The sequence below is a fragment of the Ylistrum balloti genome, unplaced genomic scaffold (assembly GCF_031769215.1).
Source record: "Ylistrum balloti isolate Yb309-2 unplaced genomic scaffold, AGI_CSIRO_Ybal_v1 Utg369582, whole genome shotgun sequence".
In the NCBI taxonomy this organism is placed as follows: domain Eukaryota; kingdom Metazoa; phylum Mollusca; class Bivalvia; order Pectinida; family Pectinidae; genus Ylistrum; species Ylistrum balloti.
This window is the reverse complement of record NW_026781872.1, coordinates 193,816-214,391: the sequence shown is the minus strand read 5'-3', so window position 1 is coordinate 214,391 and position 20,576 is coordinate 193,816. Positions and strand designations below refer to the sequence as shown.

General features: G+C 33.6%; 3 protein-coding genes across 3 annotated transcripts; all 3 read right to left on the bottom strand.

The window, feature by feature from the left end:
- Positions 1–907: 907 nt before the first annotated feature.
- Positions 908–5,839, bottom strand: LOC132543676 (sulfotransferase 1C4-like). Its single transcript, XM_060207195.1, has 6 exons — positions 5,758–5,839; positions 3,517–3,723; positions 2,714–3,037; positions 2,220–2,323; positions 1,406–1,580; positions 908–1,020 (listed from the first exon to the last, which is right to left on the bottom strand). The coding sequence occupies exons 2-6, from the start codon at positions 3,686–3,688 to the stop codon at positions 908–910; spliced, it is 888 nt and encodes a 295-aa protein (XP_060063178.1). The 5' UTR covers positions 3,689–3,723; positions 5,758–5,839.
- Positions 5,840–9,156: 3,317 nt separating this feature from the next.
- Positions 9,157–14,086, bottom strand: LOC132543687 (sulfotransferase 1C4-like). Its single transcript, XM_060207207.1, has 6 exons — positions 14,005–14,086; positions 11,765–11,971; positions 10,962–11,285; positions 10,469–10,572; positions 9,655–9,829; positions 9,157–9,269 (listed from the first exon to the last, which is right to left on the bottom strand). Exons 2-6 carry the CDS (start codon positions 11,934–11,936, stop codon positions 9,157–9,159), a joined length of 888 nt encoding a protein of 295 aa, XP_060063190.1. The 5' UTR covers positions 11,937–11,971; positions 14,005–14,086.
- Positions 14,087–17,402: 3,316 nt separating this feature from the next.
- LOC132543707 (sulfotransferase 1C4-like) lies at positions 17,403–20,276 on the bottom strand. Its single transcript, XM_060207228.1, has 5 exons — positions 20,105–20,276; positions 19,194–19,517; positions 18,712–18,815; positions 17,889–18,063; positions 17,403–17,515 (listed from the first exon to the last, which is right to left on the bottom strand). The coding sequence occupies exons 1-5, from the start codon at positions 20,274–20,276 to the stop codon at positions 17,403–17,405; spliced, it is 888 nt and encodes a 295-aa protein (XP_060063211.1).
- Positions 20,277–20,576: the final 300 nt, after the last annotated feature.

The following is a 20,576-nucleotide window of genomic DNA, read 5'->3' as shown; positions in this document are numbered from 1 at the left end:
TTGTTACTGTGTTCTTTATGAAAATATATAAATATCATGTCTTACCAACCTATGTTTTTACTCACACAATTTACAAATATATCTAAAATTCTAGTTAAAGAAGTAGTTAAAAATACATCGCTAAAAACATTCTTCACCTGTCAGACACTCACCCCATAGCTATATACATTTATACTAATCATTCATTAATAACTAAATATAGATATCGTTACTAACTGTTTAAATGTATATCCTAATATAGGTCTTATCTTTATTACACATCTCATGTAAAAAAAAAACGGATTTTGTTATTTCATGCTTTCTTTCGGTAATTGTATTTACTCTTAGGTGCATTTTCACCTGCTCTTTTCGCTTTTTAGATAATATGTAGAAAGGTCATGTTCGCTTTTTGTTGAACAGTACGATCATGTGAGGATGACAGTAGATTGAAAACATTTGATTGATGTATTTATGGATAGAGAACCCAAAATATAAAAGACGTTGATAGTAATTGTTGTGTGTACATGTATGCATGTCCCTTTCTGTGTTTAGTATATGATCACACTATACCATATTGAAAATACGTCCGTTTTTATAGATTGTCCAATTTATACTGCGGTGAGTGTTGTGACATACTCTCACTCATCTCCTCCTGGGCAAGTTGACAAATTCCAATTTACCAAGAGATACCAACTCGACATCTGCAGTGTTTAAAATATTGTTGACCATGTCATTTCGATGTTATTTCGCTGTCACGTAAAATTGTCATGTGTCGAACATAGTACATAAAATAATGCAATTTTCACTTTGAAGTTTCGCATATATACAAATAACATATTACTCATTCTCAGTTTGTGAGATTTTTAAAACAAAACAAAAAACGGTTTTAGTAGGAGATTGACATTTCAGAAAAGCTCACAAAATGATTTTACAATTTATATGTAATCTCCAGATCAATGTCAACCATTTTTTCTTTAATCACTGCATCATACATCTCGTTTTGTGCCACTGTTAGCCAGTTCTTCCAATCTCCAACTTCACCTTAAACAGTAAAGAAGAAGACTTTCCTCAAGTTACGACAACACATAAGTATCATAATCTTTACCGTTATAATTTAATCAATTATTTTTGTGCTCAAGTGATATCAACATGACATTAACACGTAAACGACACTGATCATAAATATTCTGACTATTAAGTAATCAGAAGCTAGGATAAACAAACATCAAAATAAACATATCTACATTTATTTCTAATATATGTAAAGACGTGAAAGAAAATGAACGCATATCTCATGAACCTAGCCTGGAGGATATAAACAGCCTTGGGGGGAATTTCCGGTCCCACATACAGCTATACATATTGTTAATACAGCCATGACATTAAAATCAGTGTGCATGTTCAAAGTGATTTACAACAGGTGTACCTTTTCTATAGAACGGGTTGGTGCCATCTTTCGACATTGCTGTTTCTTTTGCATGTGAGGACTTTGCCGCTGACATGACGTTGAACTGACATTTTCTTGCCACTTCGTCAAGGAATTCTGGATCTTGTTTCGTTCCCAAATATTCTGCCATCTTTTGAACACAGCTTCGTAAGTCCTTCAATATGACAGTATCATGTTATTGGTTGTTGAAATACTAATGGAAGAACTTTATCTATATCCCTTAATGATAATGTCCAGTCGATACCTTTGTAATATCTATTTATATAAACACTAACTTGAAATTGAAACAATACTCAGAAACTTGAAGACGTAATATTCTTGAAGACAACGACGATCTCTACAAAATGCCATTCTGTTTGAAAGTTATTTATATATAAAAGAACTGAACATAACAAAAGGTTGATTGCATAAACAAAGGTTATTGATGCATTAAAGAAAAGACCCCAACACAGCATTCTATCAGTTTATCCATTGATAGATAGTTTGGACGCACCAGCGGAGAGGGTTGTAGAAAAGACACATTAGTACACACAAACAGAAATAGGTACAATATATCCTGTTAGTAAAGTTCACTGATCTACCTATGTTTGGTTCTTCTTAGACTCGGAATTGATACTTGGAAACTAGAATATTGCAATCTAGAAAAAATCTACTTACTTAGTAGAAATCAAGTACAAATGGGGAGATGCACTTACCATATATTTAATCATTTATCATCTTTATCAAATAATTACCTGGCGATTTCAAAATAGGTATATGAAGATATTCTGTACCATAAAACAATAATACACACCTTTTTCATGTCCTCAAATGATACAAACAGGATAGGTAAATCTGGATTCTTCTTTTTGAAATCTAACCATGACTTAACGTGCTCAAACCAGGTGTTGTAATGCACTAAAATGATAAAATACATAGCTATATCACAGCGGAGTAATAACGAAAGTTCACACAAAATCCTTTGTCGTTCTTTTCAACATAAAAAAACAAACAAACAAAAAACAAATAGAGAAAAACTTTAAAAAACATAACAAATATATAAAAAAATAAATCTTGGATATTACTCCTTTCAGCCTATAAGGAGCTATAGTAATACACCATTTACTGACATTACACATCCAGGAATAATCAACAGTGTTGACTGTAAATTTTACGGTATTTTCAATTTTTAGCTAGTTCAAAGATTCATCAATCATAAATGTATGTGAAGAAAAGAGACCGTTTTATTACAGAGATATACCCGAGTAGATAGTAGATAGAGTAGTAAAATATTCAGATTACACTTACCAGGCTGTGTGGCATATAGTTCAAAGAAGTCTTCCCATTTACCATTATAACCTCGCATCGACTCCATGTCGAGTCTCTTCATGAAAGAATGCATGGACACAGCCGTATCCTTAGGATTACGGTAAATATAGATGATTTTACATTTCTCCTCTGTGCAGAATTTCGGAATATGTTGCGGATATAAATGTGATACCAGAACCCTTGGGCTATCTAAGGCTTCAATTTTCTCTGCAGGTGCAAAATCTAAAGGTGCGATGTTGTCTGTGCTGTATTCAGCTTTTCCATTTTGCAGCATATACAAAATGTCAAATCCCCAGTGCGTTCCTAGAATAAATAAAAGTAATGTTAGTAATTTATATATAATCTATATATACTACTGTTATGCTTTACTATGCTATACAGGTGGCAAATCTACAAAAAAATTTACTTATTTTCCAACAATAGCGATTTATAGTTATTTTCAACTCATACACATCACTCTTCTTTTCTTGGGTGAACGCACTCAAGGGGTTTTACTGTTGGAGGAAACCGGAGTACCCAGGGAAAAATCCACGTGAACAGGCAGTTTACTCCTTTCCTTTTCACGTCCGTTCCGGGAATCAGATCCCAGACGGCTAGGTGAAAGGCGAGTGCGTTAGCACTGACAACCTGACCACTTTAAAACTAATGCACCATGATATAGATGAAAAACACATTCCTGTCCTGTTCGAAGAGATATAAAATGAAATACATTTTAAATCCACGATATTGAGCCTCATGCAAATATATGATTTAATCTTACACTGACGATGATTTTTACTTACCAGTTTTAGGGAAAGTGTCGAGAAGTATGTCGCCGTTCTTGTGTTTTAAATTCCTAATTGCCTCTAAATGATCTTTGACATTCCCACTAACCACTGGCGGAAAATTAATTCCATCGTAATATTTGCTAACTATCTCTTCCCCGCCTCTATCCACAATTTTTCGGATTTCCATGATAACGATTTGCTCACCAATATATTAGATTTTTTCTGAAAATAAAGTCAACATTCAATCATAAGTAATATATTTTATTGACTGATGAATCTCAGCAAAAATTGAAAACACGACCAAAATGTGTGATAACTGCCATAAGCACGTTTCAAGAATTGACTAGACAAATTTGGAAAATTGAGACTTGTTCATAATTACAGAGCGAAGCTTCAATCAGAGTTTTTAAACTAAACTTGTAATAACAGGGCATGTGTTGAGACGGAACTAAAGCGTTCTTAGTTTAATAGGAATTGTATCAGATTAAACACTTCAGAATCATGAAATATTTTTTAAATCATATGCTTTTGAAGATCGTTAAAATACCGAGGAGAAGGTGTTGTACACGAAATAAACAATAACTTACCCGCAATTGTACAATTACAAACCTATCGGGGAAAACATGTTTTTTCCTTGTTCTTATTTGATAACGTGACATTACTCACTTGGATTGACTTTGGTTTACATGGAGGGTGTCGGCGATGAAACAGAAGACGCTTAGTCTTCGGGAATTCCTGGTCTTATTCTCATTTGACTTTTTTCCGGAGTTTCCGTGTAAATATTTCTTTTCTTCATAAGTTTGCCCTACTTTTATGGAATTTGCGTTTTGATTATGAGTATGTTGCCATGTTCGAATTGTCTTTTATAAAACTATCATATTTGCAGAGAAATGGATGAAAAATAAAAGTAAAATGTTCAATAACATAAGACAGATTTTCATTTGAAATGTTGAATTGAATAGACATATACGTAAACAAGATCTCCGTACAATATTAATATAATGAGCTCATCTAGGGGTTATAATTCATAGATACAGTCTAACTACCGTTCATGAAAACACACCTTCGTGAAGATTACCAAGATTGAATACGCCAAACAATACACTGTATTCTTTGCATATATTATCTTATTACCATGTCTTATATTTTTAGTCCAATGAAGAGCAATGTCCAAATCATGTACCGAATATTAACTAACGACGAATTTGAATATCGTAAAATTTGATAAACCTGAGGAATCAACCAGGTAAGCTAGATTATATCCGTTGGTCTCAATGTCAACACAATGCTTTCATCTTCCAACTTGTTTTTCCTGTTTAAGTTTTGCTAACGATGAAGTTCTTATTTAATGCTTTAGAATTATAGTCAATGAGTGATGAAATGTCATATTTATAAAACAGAGTACCTATACAAAAATTTGGCTTTATTCAGTGATCAGATGTCCTCGCTACAGCTTACTGATATCATATGGTCGTAATAACTCGTTCTCTTTTAATCTATATAAATCGATATGTTAACAGGTTTGCTAATTGAACAAATAGCATTATTGTAGCTACCATGTGTTTTTTATCCACAGTTAGCTTTATATCAGCCGTTTTGTTATAAAATGCTGCTTCCGTTGGTGTACGATAGATCTACCACCGACGTAAACAAGTCGGATCCCTAATATTCTCCTATCTATTGAGATATCTTGTTCTACGTTGTTCTTCATGTGTACACAGTGACCGTTATTTACAGCAGTGTAATCTTACTTTTTTTTAAATTACGGGGTCACAATGTATGACATTAAGCGCAAACTAAGATATAAACTTTACAGACAACCTGGTGCAACTATAATTGCTAAAACGCCTACATTATACTGACATATTTGCAATACTTCCATTTTCTTTAGATTGTTCTGTAAGTCGATATTGATATAACCTTTGTTTTTCAGACATTATCATATTACTTGTACATTAAATATTTAATTCCTCATTTCTTATTATTAATGTTGAGTGCTTAAGTATTTTGCACAATAGTAAATAATGGTATGAAACAAAATGTATATCAAATATGCATATTTTATGTTAAAATTACAATGATTGGTGATATCATGATGATAATAAAATATTAACAGAACATGGTGTACATAAGCAGATTTACCTTATTATGTTGGTACCAGTTAAACATATCATTAATGGTTCACCATAAACAATTTACATTTTTTTCTTTTCAGAATCTCATATATTGATGTATAAAAAGATTCAATGTACCTACCTCGTGTACAGTTCTGCTGTTTTGTCCTGTGATGGTGTTTCCGGCAGATATATTGATCACCAGCTGAGGGTGTTATCAGATGTTCTAGATCCTAACCGGAACAGCTTTGCGTCACCGAATTTGACCCTGCCTTGTAAATACTCTGTTACTTTGTCAAACAATTCACATATCAGCGCTCCTGACATGATGATTGCTTCACTGTAAATGGCCGACGCTGGTGAACGTTCTATAAATAAATTCACAGAGAATTACGCATAGCCTGTCAACATACCAGCGCTCCTTACAGAATACTTCCGTCACTATGAATGACCGACTCTGATGTCATTCCCGTTGATAATGCCGACAGTATTTAAGTAAAGAAGGCACATAGTGCAGTTTGATATGACAGAAATTCTTGTTACATATTTTGACCTTTGTTATTTTGACCTTTTCCGTTGATTTCGTTTATTTATCATTTACCCTGGTCAACAAAAAATAATAAAACAAATATAAACTAGAAACAGTTGCTAATAATTTTACGGGCTTTTCACTTCTTTGGCGACAATCCTGGATATCGGACAGACTCCCCTCAGCTTCATTTACGGCAAACTTAAACAAAATTTCACAAGCTGACGTGAGCAGTTCAAAAACATCCATTTTCAGTATAGCGGTCATTGTAGTCATCTTGGATTTCGGACCAACTTAGAAAATAACAACTCTTAGTCAGGACAAAAATGGTAGTCCTTCATCCCAGCATGCTACAAGCCTAATATCAGTACCCCCTTGCTTTGCGACCTTGAATGTTAGTCAAGGTTATTCATATTTGCAAGCCTTATAAAACAACACATGTAGATCAGAATATACTAAATACTAGTGATCTACACCTTGTGGAACTTGAGAAGAAGATTGTTTAACACTGGTACCTTATATTGTACATTTCAACAATGATTTCAACTTTGACCTCCTACGGAAACCGAACGTTGACCTTTATCCTGATAACAATATATTTTTCTTGTTTGTTAATCTCTACAACATATCCAAAGATGAACTTTGTATCTTGAAACGTTAAGGAGATATAACTACATAATAACGAAGAAATACACTTTTTAAAGGTTCAAACATATTTAACCCCTGTGACCTTGAATGTCGGTCAAGGTTATTCATATTTGCAAGCCTTATAATGCAACATTTGTTGATCAATATATCCTACTATTAGTTCTCTAGACTTTGTGGAACTTGACAAGAAGATTGCTGAACACTGGTACCCTATTTTGGGTGAAAAGCCCTAACTACTACAACGAAAGCAGCAGAGATAGTTTTCGATCAAGTTTTATGGTAAAAGTGACGTTTCTTATTTCCATGTTGTGCGTTTGAGTAGTAATATATTCACTTCCCCAATCTATGGTTTCAAAGGTCGCAGTAGAATCGATATTCAAGAATTTGTTTTCAATACCGCTTTATCCGTTTAAGATAGGTGACCCCAAGCCTTTTCATATCCATTCCGGGAATCGAACCCCGGACGGCTTGGCGAAAGGCGAGTGCGGTACCACTGCGCAACCCTACCACCCTAGTTTTGCTTTTGATTTTATATTCGATAACTTTCATTATACAACAAACCGTTTACATTGATCAAAAAATCACAAGCTGTGGTATATGTCCTTGTTTACAGCTACGACATCAGGATTTTATCGACTAAGGCACCATGAAGCGTTACCTATAAATTACCTTATGAAGCTAGTTTCTAGTGTTACTTCTGAGTTGTCCTCAAGGTTTGCAATACCGACTAGTTCCAACACAAACCTTAGCGTCAATGAAACGGCGACTAATGTACGAGCAGTCAGCTTATATTGAGATCTTTTAGTGTATATATTGACCAGTAAATTATTATAATGTTCCCATGTGTTCATACAATCTAATATAGTCAAGATTTACACAGTTGTGGTCACTACGGTCATTAAATTTATCTATGCACTGTTTTATAGACAACCATTTTAAATGTAAGTTCAAAAACGCAAATATATCAAACTGATATCTCGATACATCATTCTGATTTGATTACATTTATATTTATATACAGAATACGGAAATTTAGCATTTCAATGCAAATTTATTATGAAATGTAATAGAAAATGAAATGTATAATCCATTAAAGTAGTGCGGAAAGTGGTAACATCGTTAGCGATTATTGATAAAGAACTTACCATTTTAGACGATGGTGTTATGAAATAATAAAATGTATCATAGCATGTCTTGCGGATCCACCTCTCGTTATATCCACTATATACAATGTATGTGTCTTTCCAAGAAAACTTAAATAAACTTATATAACAGCTGTAACCTCCCTATCAAAAGCTTATAGACAATGATTTTTATCAGCATAATTAAAAAATCTAACAAAAGAATGCGTCAATTTACTTGTCGCATCTAACCGGTTGTTAACATGTTCTTTATCATATATATAAAAATAATTCCTTACAAACCTATGTTTTTACTCACACAATTTACAAATATATCTAAAATTCTAGTCAAAGAAGTAGTTCAAAATACATCGCTAAAAACAGTGTTGACCTGTCAGACACTCACCCCATAGCTATATACATTTATACTAATCATTCATTAATAACTAAATATAGATATCGTTACTAACTGTTTAAATGTATGTCCTAATATAGGTCTTATCTTTATTACACATCTCATGTAAAAAAACGGATTTTGTTATTTCATGCTTTCTTTCGGTAATTGTATTTACTCTTAGGTGCATTTTCACCTGCTCTTTTCGCTTTTTTTAGATAATATGTAGAAAGGTCATGTTCGCTTTTTGTTGAACAGTACGGTCCTGTGAGGATGACAGTAGATTGAAAACATTTGATTGATGTATTTATGAATAGAGAACCCAAAATATGAATAACGTTGATAATAATTGCTGTTTGTACAAATATGCATGTCCCTTTTTGTGTTGTTGTGATGTGAATATTCACAGAGTACATGTGATACACAGATCAAGTCTGTAATGTGCCTCGAACGACAAGCTTAGTATATGATCAGGCTATAACAAATTGAAAATACGTCCATTTTTATAGATTGTCCGTTGTATACTGCGGTGAGTGTTAAGACATACTCTCATTCATCTCCTCCTGTGCAAGTTGACAAATTCCGATGCCAACTCGACATCTGCATTCAAATGGTTGTGTTTGAAACATTGTTGACGAATAAGCAATGTTATTTCGCTGTCACGTAAAATTGTCCTTGTTTACTATGTGTCGAACATAGTACATAAAATAATGCAATTTTCACTTTGAAGTTTCGCATATATACATATAACATATTACTCATTCTCAGTTTGTGATATTTTTAAAACAAAACAAAACAACGGTTTTAGTAGGAGAGTGACATTTCAGAAAAGCTCACAAAATGATGATTTTACAATGTATATGTAATGTCTAGATCAATGTCAACCATTTTTTCTTTAATCACTGCATCATACATCTCGTTTTTTGCCACTGTTAGCCAGTTCTTCCAATCTCCAACTTCACCTTAAACAGTAAAGAAGAAGACTTTCCTCAAGTTACGACAACACATAAGTATCATAATCTTTACCGTTATAATTTAATCGATTATTTTTGTGCTCAAGTGATATCAACATGACATTAACACGTGAACGACACTGATCATAAATATTCTGACTATTAAGTAATCAGAAGCTAGGATAAACAAACATCAAAATAAACATATCTACATTTATTTCTAATATATGTAAAGACGTGAAAGAAAATGAACGCATATCTCATGAACCTAGCCTGGAGGATATAAACAGCCTTGGGGGGAATTTCCGGTCCCACATACAGCTATACATATTGTTAATACAGCCATGACATTAAAATCAGTGTGCATGTTCAAAGTGATTTACAACAGGTGTACCTTTTCTATAGAACGGGTTGGTGCCATCTTTCGACATTGCTGTTTCTTTTGCATGTGAGGACTTTGCCGCTGACATGACGTTGAACTGACATTTTCTTGCCACTTCGTCAAGGAATTCTGGATCTTGTTTCGTTCCCAAATATTCTGCCATCTTTTGAACACAGCTTCGTAAGTCCTTCAATATGACAGTATCATGTTATTGGTTGTTGAAATACTAATGGATAACTTTATCTATATCCCTTAATGATAATGTCCAGTCGATACCTTTGTAATATCTATTTATATAAACACTAACTTAAAATTGAAACAATACTCAGAAACTTGAAGACGTACTATTCTTGAAGACAACGACGATCTCTACAAAATGCCATTCTGCTTGAAAGTTATTTATTTATAAAAGAACTGAACATAACAAAAGGTTGATTGCATAAACAAAGGTTATTGATGCATTAAAGAAAAGACCCCAACACAGCATTCTTATCAGTTTATCCATTGATAGATAGTTTGGACGCACCAGCGGAGAGGGTTGTAGAAAAGACACATAAGTACACACAAACAGAAATAGGTACAATATATCCTGTTAGTAAAGTTCACTGATCTACCTATGTTTGGTTCTTCTTAGACTCGGAATTGATACTTGGACACTAGAATATTGAAATCTAGAAAAAATCTACTTACTTAGTAGAAATCAAGTACAAATGGGGAGATGCACTTACCATATATTTAATCATTTATTATCTTTATCAAATAATTACCTGGCGATTTCAAAATAGGTATATGAAGATATTCTGTACCATAAAACAATAATACACACCTTTTTCATGTCCTCAAATGATACAAACAGGATAGGTAAATCTGGATTCTTCTTTTTGAAATCTAACCATGACTTAACGTGCTCAAACCAGGTGTTGTAATGCACTAAAATGATAAAATATATAGCTATATCACAGCGGAGTAATAACGACAGTTCACACAAAATCCTTTGTCGTTCTTTTCAACATAAAAAAACAAACAAACAAAAAACAAATAGAGAAAAACTTTAAAAAACATAACAAATAAATAAAAAATAAATCTTGGATATTACTCCTTTCAGCCTATCAGGAGCTGTAGTAATACACCATTTACTGACATTACACATCCAGGAATAATCAACAGTGTTGACTGTAAATTTTACGGTATTTTCAATTTTTAGCGAGTTCAAAGATTCATCAATCATAAATGTATGTGAAGAAAAGAGACCGTTTTATTACAGAGATATACCCGAGTAGATAGTAGATAGAGTAGTAAAATATTCAGATTACACTTACCAGGCTGTGTGGCATATAGTTCAAAGAAGTCTTCCCATTTACCATTATAACCTCGCATCGACTCCATGTCGAGTCTCTTCATGAAAGAATGCATGGACACAGCCGTATCCTTAGGATTACGATAAATATAGATGATTTTACATTTCTCCTCTGTGCAGAATTTCGGAATATGTTGCGGATATAAATGTGATACCAGAACCCTTGGGCTATCTAAGGCTTCAATTTTCTCTGCAGGTGCAAAATCTAAAGGTGCGATGTTGTCTGTGCTGTATTCAGCTTTTCCATTTTGCAGCATATACAAAATGTCAAATCCCCAGTGCGTTCCTAGAATAAATAAAAGTAATGTTAGTAATTTATATATAATCTATATATACTACTGTTATGCTTTACTATGCTATACAGGTGGCAAATCTACAAAAAACTTTACTTATTTTCCAACAATAGCGATTTATAGTTATTTTCAACTCATACACATCACTCTTCTTTTCTTGGGTGAACGCACTCAAGGGGTTTTACTGTTGGAGGAAACCGGAGTACCCAGGGAAAAATCCACGTGAACAGGCAGTTTACTCCTTTCCTTTTCACGTCCGTTCCGGGAATCAGATCCCAGACGGCTAGGTGAAAGGCGAGTGCGTTAGCACTGACAACCTGACCACTTTAAAACTAATGCACCATGATATAGATGAAAAACACATTCCTGTCCTGTTCGAAGAGATATAAAATGAAATACATTTTAAATCCACGATATTGAGCCTCATGCAAATATATGATTTAATCTTACACTGACGATGATTTTTACTTACCAGTTTTAGGGAAAGTGTCGAGAAGTATGTCGCCGTTCTTGTGTTTTAAATTCCTAATTGCCTCTAAATGATCTTTGACATTCCCACTAACCACTGGCGGAAAATTAATTCCATCGTAATATTTGCTAACTATCTCTTCCCCGCCTCTATCCACAATTTTTCGGATTTCCATGATAACGATTTGCTCACCAATATATTAGATTTTTTCTGAAAATAAAGTCAACATTCAATCATAAGTAATATATTTTATTGACTGATGAATCTCAGCAAACATTGAAAACACGACCAAAATGTGTGATAACTGCCATAAGCACGTTTCAAGAATTGACTAGACAAATTTGGAAAATTGAGACTTGTTCATAATTACAGAGCGAAGCTTCAATCAGAGTTTTTAAACTAAACTCGTAATAACAGGGCATGTGTTGAGACGGAACTAAAGCGTTCTTAGTTTAATAGGAATTGTATCAGATTAAACACTTCGGAATCGTGAAATATTTTTTAAATCATATGCTTTTGAAGATCGTTAAAATACCGAGGAGAAGGTGTTGTACACGAAATAAACAATAACTTACCCGCAATTGTACAATTACAAACCTATCGGGGAAAACATGTTTTTTCCTTGTTCTCATTTGATAACGTGACATTACTCACTTGGATTGACTTTGGTTTACATGGAGGGTGTCGGCGATGAAACAGAAGACGCTTAGTCTTCGGGAATTCCTGGACTTATTCTCATTTGACTTTTTTCCGGAGTTTCCGTGTAAATATTTCTTTTCTTCATAAGTTTGCCCTACTTTTATGGAATTTGCGTTTTGATTATGAGTATGTTGCCATGTTCGAATTGTCTTTTATAAAACTATCATATTTGCAGAGAAATGGATGAAAAATAAAAGTAAAATGTTCAATAACATAAGACAGATTTTCATTTGAAATGTTGAATTGAATAGACATATACGTAAACAAGATCTCCGTACAATATTAATATAATGAGCTCATCTAGGGGTTATAATTCATAGATACAGTCTAACTACCGTTCATGAAAACACACCTTCGTGAAGATTACCAAGATTGAATACGCCAAACAATACACTGTATTCTTTGCATATATTATCTTATTACCATGTCTTATATTTTTAGTCCAATGAAGAGCAATGTCCAAATCATGTACCGAATATTAACTAACGACGAATTTGAATATCGTAAAATTTGATAAACCTGAGGAATCAACCAGGTAAGCTAGATTATATCCGTTGGTCTCAATGTCAACACAATGCTTTCATCTTCCAACTTGTTTTTCCTGTTTAAGTTTTGCTAACGATGAAGTTCTTATTTCATGCTTTAGAATTATAGTCAATGAGTGATGAAATGTCATATTTATAAAACAGAGTACCTATACAAAAATTTGGCTTTATTCAGTGATCAGATGTCCTCGCTACAGCTTACTGATGTCATATGGTCGTAATAACTCGTTCTCTTTTAATCTATATAAATCGATATGTTAACAGGTTTGCTGATTGAACAAATAGCATTATTGTAGCTAGCATGTGTTTTTTATCCGTAGTTAGCTTTATATCAGCCGTTTTGTTATAAAATGCTGCTTCCGTTGGTGTACGATAGATCTACCACCGACGTAAACAAGTCGGATCCCTAATATTCTGCTATCTATTGAGATATCTTGTTCTAAGTTGTTCTTCATGTGTACACAGTAAACGTTATTTACAGCAGTGTAATCTTACTTCTTTTAAATTACGGGGTCACAATGTATGACATTAAGCGCAAACTAAGATATAAACTTTACAGACAACCTGGTGCAACTATAATTGCTAAAACGCCTACATTATACTGACATATTTGCAATACTTTCATTTTCTTTAGATTGTTCTGTAAGTCGATATTGATATAACCTTTGTTTTTCAGACATTATCATATTACTTGTACATTAAATATTTAATTCCTCATTTGTTATTATTAATGTTGAGTGCTTAAGTATTTTGCACAATAGTAAATAATGGTATGAAACAAAATGTATATCAAATATGCATATTTTATGTTAAAATTACAATGATTGGTGATATCATGATGATAATAAAATATTAACAGAACATGGTGTACATAAGCAGATTTACCTTATTATGTTGGTACCAGTTAAACATATCATTAATGCTTCACCATAAACAATTTACATTTTTTTCTTTTCAGAATCTCATATATTGATGTACAAAAAGATTCAATGTACCTACCTCGTGTACAGTTCTGCTGTTTTGTCCTGTGATGGTGTTTCCGGCAGATATATTGATCACCAGCTGAGGGTGTTATCAGATGTTCTAGATCCTAACCGGAACAGCTTTGCGTCACCGAATTTGACCCTGCCTTGTAAATACTCTGTTACTTTGTCAAACAATTCACATATCAGCGCTCCTGACATGATGATTGCTTCACTGTAAATGGCCGACGCTGGTGAACGTTCTATAAATAAATTCACACAGAATTACGCATAGCCTGTCAACATACCAGCGCTCCTTACAGAATACTTCCGTCACTATGAATGACCGACTCTGATGTCATTCCCGTTGATAATGCCGACAGTATTTAAGTAAAGAAGGCACATAGTGCAGTTTGATATGACAGAAATTCTTGTTACATATTTTGACCTTTGTTATTTTGACCTTTTCCGTTGATTTCGTTTATTTATCATTTACCCTGGTCAACAAAAAATAATAAAACAAATATAAACTAGAAACAGTTGCTAATAATTTTACGGGCTTTTCACTTCTTTGGCGACAATCCTGGATATCGGACAGACTCCCCTCAGCTTCATTTACGGCAAACTTAAACAAAATTTCACAAGCTGACGTGAGCAGTTCAAAAACATCCATTTTCAGTATAGCGGTCATTGTAGTCATCTTGGATTTCGGACCAACTTAGAAAATAACAACTCTTAGTCAGGACAAAAATGGTAGTCCTTCATCCCAGCATGCTACAAGCCTAATATCAGTACCCCCTTGCTTTGTGACCTTGAATGTTAGTCAAGGTTATTCATATTTGCAAGCCTTATAAAACAACACATGTAGATCAGAATATACTAAATACTAGTGATCTACACCTTGTGGAACTTGAGAAGAAGATTGTTTAACACTGGTACCTTATATTGTACATTTCAACAATGATTTCAACTTTGACCTCCTACGGAAACCGAACGTTGACCTTTATCCTGATAACAATATATTTTTCTTGTTTGTTAATCTCTACAACATATCCAAAGATGAACTTTGTATCTTGAAACGTTAAGGAGATATAACTACATAATAACGAAGAAATACACTTTTTAAAGGTTCAAACATATTTAACCCCTGTGACCTTGAATGTCGATCAAGGTTATTCATATTTGCAAGCCTTATAATGCAACATTTGTTGATCAATATATCCTACTATTAGTTATCTAGACTTTGTGGAACTTGACAAGAAGATTGCTGAACACTGGTACCCTATTTTGGGTGAAAAGCCCTAACTACTACAACGAAAGCAGCAGAGATAGTTTTCGATCAAGTTTTATGGTAAAAGTGACGTTTCTTATTTCCATGTTGTGCGTTTGAGTAGTAATATATTCACTTCCCCAATCTATGGTTTCAAAGGTCGCAGTAGAATCGATATTCAAGAATTTGTTTTCAATACCGCTTTATCCGTTTAAGATAGGTGACCCCAAGCCTTTTCATATCCATTCCGGGAATCGAACCCCGGACGGCTTGGCGAAAGGCGAGTGCGGTACCACTGCGCAACCCTACCACCCTAGTTTTGCTTTTGATTTTATATTCGATAACTTTCATTATACAACAAACCGTTTACATTGATCAAAAAATCACAAGCTGTGGTATATGTCCTTGTTTACAGCTACGACATCAGGATTTTATCGACTAAGGCACCATGAAGCGTTACCTATAAATTACCTTATGAAGCTAGTTTCTAGTGTTACTTCTGAGTTGTCCTCAAGGTTTGCAATACCGACTAGTTCCAACACAAACCTTAGCGTCAATGAAACGGCGACTAATGTACGAGCAGTCAGCTTATATTGAGATCTTTTAGTGTATATATTGACCAGTAAATTATTAGAATGTTCCCATGTGTTCATACAATCTAATATAGTCAAGATTTACACAGTTGTGGTCACTACGGTCATTAAATTTATCTATGCACTGTTTTATGGACAACCATTTTAAATGTAAGTTCAAAAACGCAAATATATCAAACTGATATCTCGATACATCATTCTGATTTGATTACATTTATATTTATATACAGAATACGGAAATTTAGCATTTCAATGCAAATTTATTATGAAATGTAATAGAAAATGAAATGTATAATCCATTAAAGTAGTGCGGAAAGTGGTAACATCGTTAGCGATTATTGATAAAGAACTTACCATTTTAGACGATGGTGTTATGAAATAATAAAATGTATCATAGCATGTCTTGCGGATCCACCTCTCGTTATATCCACTATATACAATGTATGTGTCTTTCCAAGAAAACTTAAATAAACTTATAGAACAGCTGTAACCTCCCTATCAAAAGCTTATAGACAATGATTTTTATCAGCATAATTAAAAAATCTAACAAAAGAATGCGTCAATTTACTTGTCGCATCTAACCGGTTGTTAACATGTTCTTTATCATATATATAAAAATAATTTCTTACAAACCTATGTTTTTACTCACACAATTTACAAATATATCTAAAATTCTAGTCAAAGAAGTAGTTCAAAATACATCGCTAAAAACAGTGTTGACCTGGCAGACACTCACCCCATAGCTATATACATTTATACTAATCATTCATTAATAACTAAATATAGATATCGTTACTAACTGTTTAAATGTATATCCTAATATAGGTCTTATCTTTATTACACATCTCATGTAAAAAAACGGATTTTGTTATTTCATGCTTTCTTTCGGTAATTGTATTTACTCTTAGGTGCATTTTCACCTGCTCTTTTCGCTTTTTTTTAGATAATATGTAGAAAGGTCATGTTCGCTTTTTGTTGAACAGTACGGTCCTGTGAGGATGACAGTAGATTGAAAACATTTGATTGATGTATTTATGAATAGAGAACCCAAAATATGAATAACGTTGATAATAATTGCTGTTTGTACAAGTATGCATGTCCCTTTTTGTGTTGTTGTGATGTGAATATTCACAGAGTACATGTGATACACAGATCAAGTCTGTAATGTGCCTCGAACGACAAGCTTAGTATATGATCAGGCTATAACAAATTGAAAATATGTCCATTTTTATAGATTGTCCGATGTATACTGCGGTGAGTGTTAAGACATACTCTCATTCATCTCCTCCTGTGCAAGTTGACAAAATTCCGATGCCAACTCGACATCTGCATTCAAATGGTTGTGTTTGAAACATTGTTGACGAATAAGCAATGTTATTTCGCTGTCACGTAAAATTGTCCTTGTTTACTATGTGTCAAACATAGTACATAAAATAATGCAATTTTCACTTTGAAGTTTCGCATATATACATATAATATATTACTCATTCTCAGTTTGTGATATTTTTAAAACAAAACAAAACAACGGTTTTAGTAGGAGAGTGACATTTCAGAAAAGCTCACAAAATGATTTTACAATGTATATGTAATGTCTAGATCAATGTCAACCATTTTTTCTTTAATCACTGCATCATACATCTCGTTTTGTGCCACTGTTAGCCAGTTCTTCCAATCTCCAACTTCACCTTAAACAGTAAAGAAGAAGACTTTCCTCAAGTTACGACAACACATAAGTATCATAATCTTTACCGTTATAATTTAATCGATTATTTTTGTGCTCAAGTGATATCAACATGACATTAACACGTGAACGACACTGATCATAAATATTCTGACTATTAAGTAATCAGAAGCTTGGATAAACAAACATATCTACATTTATTTCTAATATATGTAAAGACGTGAAAGAAAATGAACGCATATCTCATGAACCTAGCCTGGAGGATATAAACAGCCTTGGGGGGAATTTCCGGTCCCACATACAGCTATACATATTGTTAATACAGCCATGACATTAAAATCAGTGTGCATGTTCAAAGTGATTTACAACAGGTGTACCTTTTCTATAGAACGGGTTGGTGCCATCTTTGGACATTGCTGTTTCTTTTGCATTTGAGGACTTTGCCGCTGACATGACGTTGAACTGACATTTTCTTGCCACTTCGTCAAGGAATTCTGGATCTTGTTTCGTTCCCAAATATTCTGCCATCTTTTGAACACAGCTTCGTAAGTCCTTCAATATGACAGTATCATGTTATTGGTTGTTGAAATACTAATGGAAGAACTTTATCTATATCCCTTAATGATAATGTCCAGTCGATACCTTTGTAATATCTATTTATATAAACACTAACTTGAAATTGAAACAATACTCAGAAACTTGAAGACGTACTATTCTTGAAGACAACGACGATCTCTACAAAATGCCATTCTGTTTGAAAGTTATTTATTTATAAAAGAACTGAACATAACAAAAAGGTTAATTGCATAAACAAAGGTTATAGATGCTTTAAAGAAGACATTCTAACATAGCATTCTAATCAGTTTTTTTCATTGATAGATAGTATGAACGCACCAGCGAAGATGCTTGTAGAAAAGACTCACAAGTACACATCGCCTTTTGATACAAACATAAATAGTTACAATATATCCTGTTAGTAAAGTTCACTGGTCAACGTATGTTTTGTTCTTATAAGATTCGGAAGTGATACTAGGAAACTAGAATATTGGAATCCAGAAAAAATCTAAGAGGAAATCAAGTACAAATGGGGAGATGCACTTACCATATATTTAATCATTTATTATCTTTATCAAATAATTACCTGGCGATTTCAAAATAGGTATATGAAGATATTCTGTACCATAAAACAATAATACACACCTTTTTCATGTCCTCAAATGATACAAACAGGATAGGTAAATCTGGATTCTTCTTTTTGAAATCTAACCATGACTTAACGTGCTCAAACCAGGTGTTGTAATGGCCTAAAATGATAAAATATATAGCTATATCACAGCGGAGTAATAACGACAGTTCACACAAAATCCTTTGTCGTTCTTTTCAAGATAAAAACAAAACAAAAAAACAAAAGGAGAAAAACTTTAAAAAACATAAATATATAAAACATCTTGGATGATACTCCTCTCATCTTAGACGGAACTGTAGTAATGCACCATTTACTGACATTACACATCCAGGAATAATCAACAGTGTTGACTGTAAATTTTACGGTATTTTCAATTTTTAGCTAGTTCAAAGATTCATCAATCATAAATGTATGTGAAGAAAAGAGACCGTTTTATTACAGAGATATACCCGAGTAGATAGTAGATAGAGTAGTAAAATATTCAGATTACACTTACCAGGCTGTGTGGCATATAGTTCAAAGAAGTCTTCCCATTTACCATTATAACCTCGTATAAACTCCATGTCGAGTCTCTTCATGAAGGAATGCATGGACACAGCCGTATCCTTAGGATTACGATAAATATAGATGATTTTACATTTCTCCTCTGTGCAGAATTTCGGAATATGTTGCGGATATAAATGTGATACCAGAACCCTTGGGCTATCTAAGGCTTCAATTTTCTCTGCAGGTGCAAAATCTAAAGGTGCGGTGTTGTCTGTGCTGTATTCAGCTTTTCCATTTTGCAGCATATACAAAATGTCAAATCCCCAGTGCGTTCCTTGAATAAATAAGTAATGTTAGTAATTCATATATATTCTACATATACTACTGTTATGCTTATATATGCTGCACAGATGGCAAATCTACAAAAAACTTTCCTTCGTTTACAACAATAGCGAAACAAGTTATTTTCAACTGATATACATCACTCTTCGTAGCTTTGGTGAACGCACGCAAGGGGTTTTATTGTTGGAGGAAACCGGAGTACCCAGGGGAAACCCACGTGCATGGTCAGTTTACTCCTTTCCTTTTCACATCCGTTTCGGGAATCAGATCCCAGACGGCAAGGTGAAAGGCGAGTGCGTTATCACTGGCAACCTGACCACCTCAAAACTAATGCACCATGATATGGACGAACTGATGTACATGAAAAGCACCGTTCATCGCTAATAGCCATTTGCTGTTTTCTAAGAGATAATGAGACAATGAAATACATGACAAATTTTAGTATTCACGGAATCGGATGTGGGCCCCAGTTAAAATGTCATAATTAGTTTAAGGTATTTAAATCCACGATATCAAGCCTCATGAAAATATATGACTTAATCTTTCATTGACGATGAGACATCAAGTATCTTTACATACCAGTTTTAGGGAAAGTGTCGAGAAGTATGTCGCCGTTCTTGTGTTTTAAATTCCTAATTGCCTCTAAATGGTCTTTGACATTCCCACTAACCACTGGCGGAAAATTAATTCCATCGTAATATTTGCTAACTATCTCTTCCCCGCCTCTATCCACAATTTTTCGGATTTCCATGATGACGATTTGCTCACCAATATATTAGATTTTTTCTGAAAATAAAGTAAACATTCAATCATAAGTAATATATTTTATTGACTGATGAATCTCAGCAAACATTGAAAACACGACCAAGATGCCATAAGCACGTTTCAAGAATTGACTAGACAAATTTGGGAAATTGAGACCTGAAGAGCAAAGTTTCAATCAGAGTTTTTAAACTAAACTCGTAATAACAGGGCATGTGTTGAGACGGAACTAAAGCGTTCTTAGTTTAATAGGAATTGTATCAGATTAAACACTTCAGAATCATGAAAT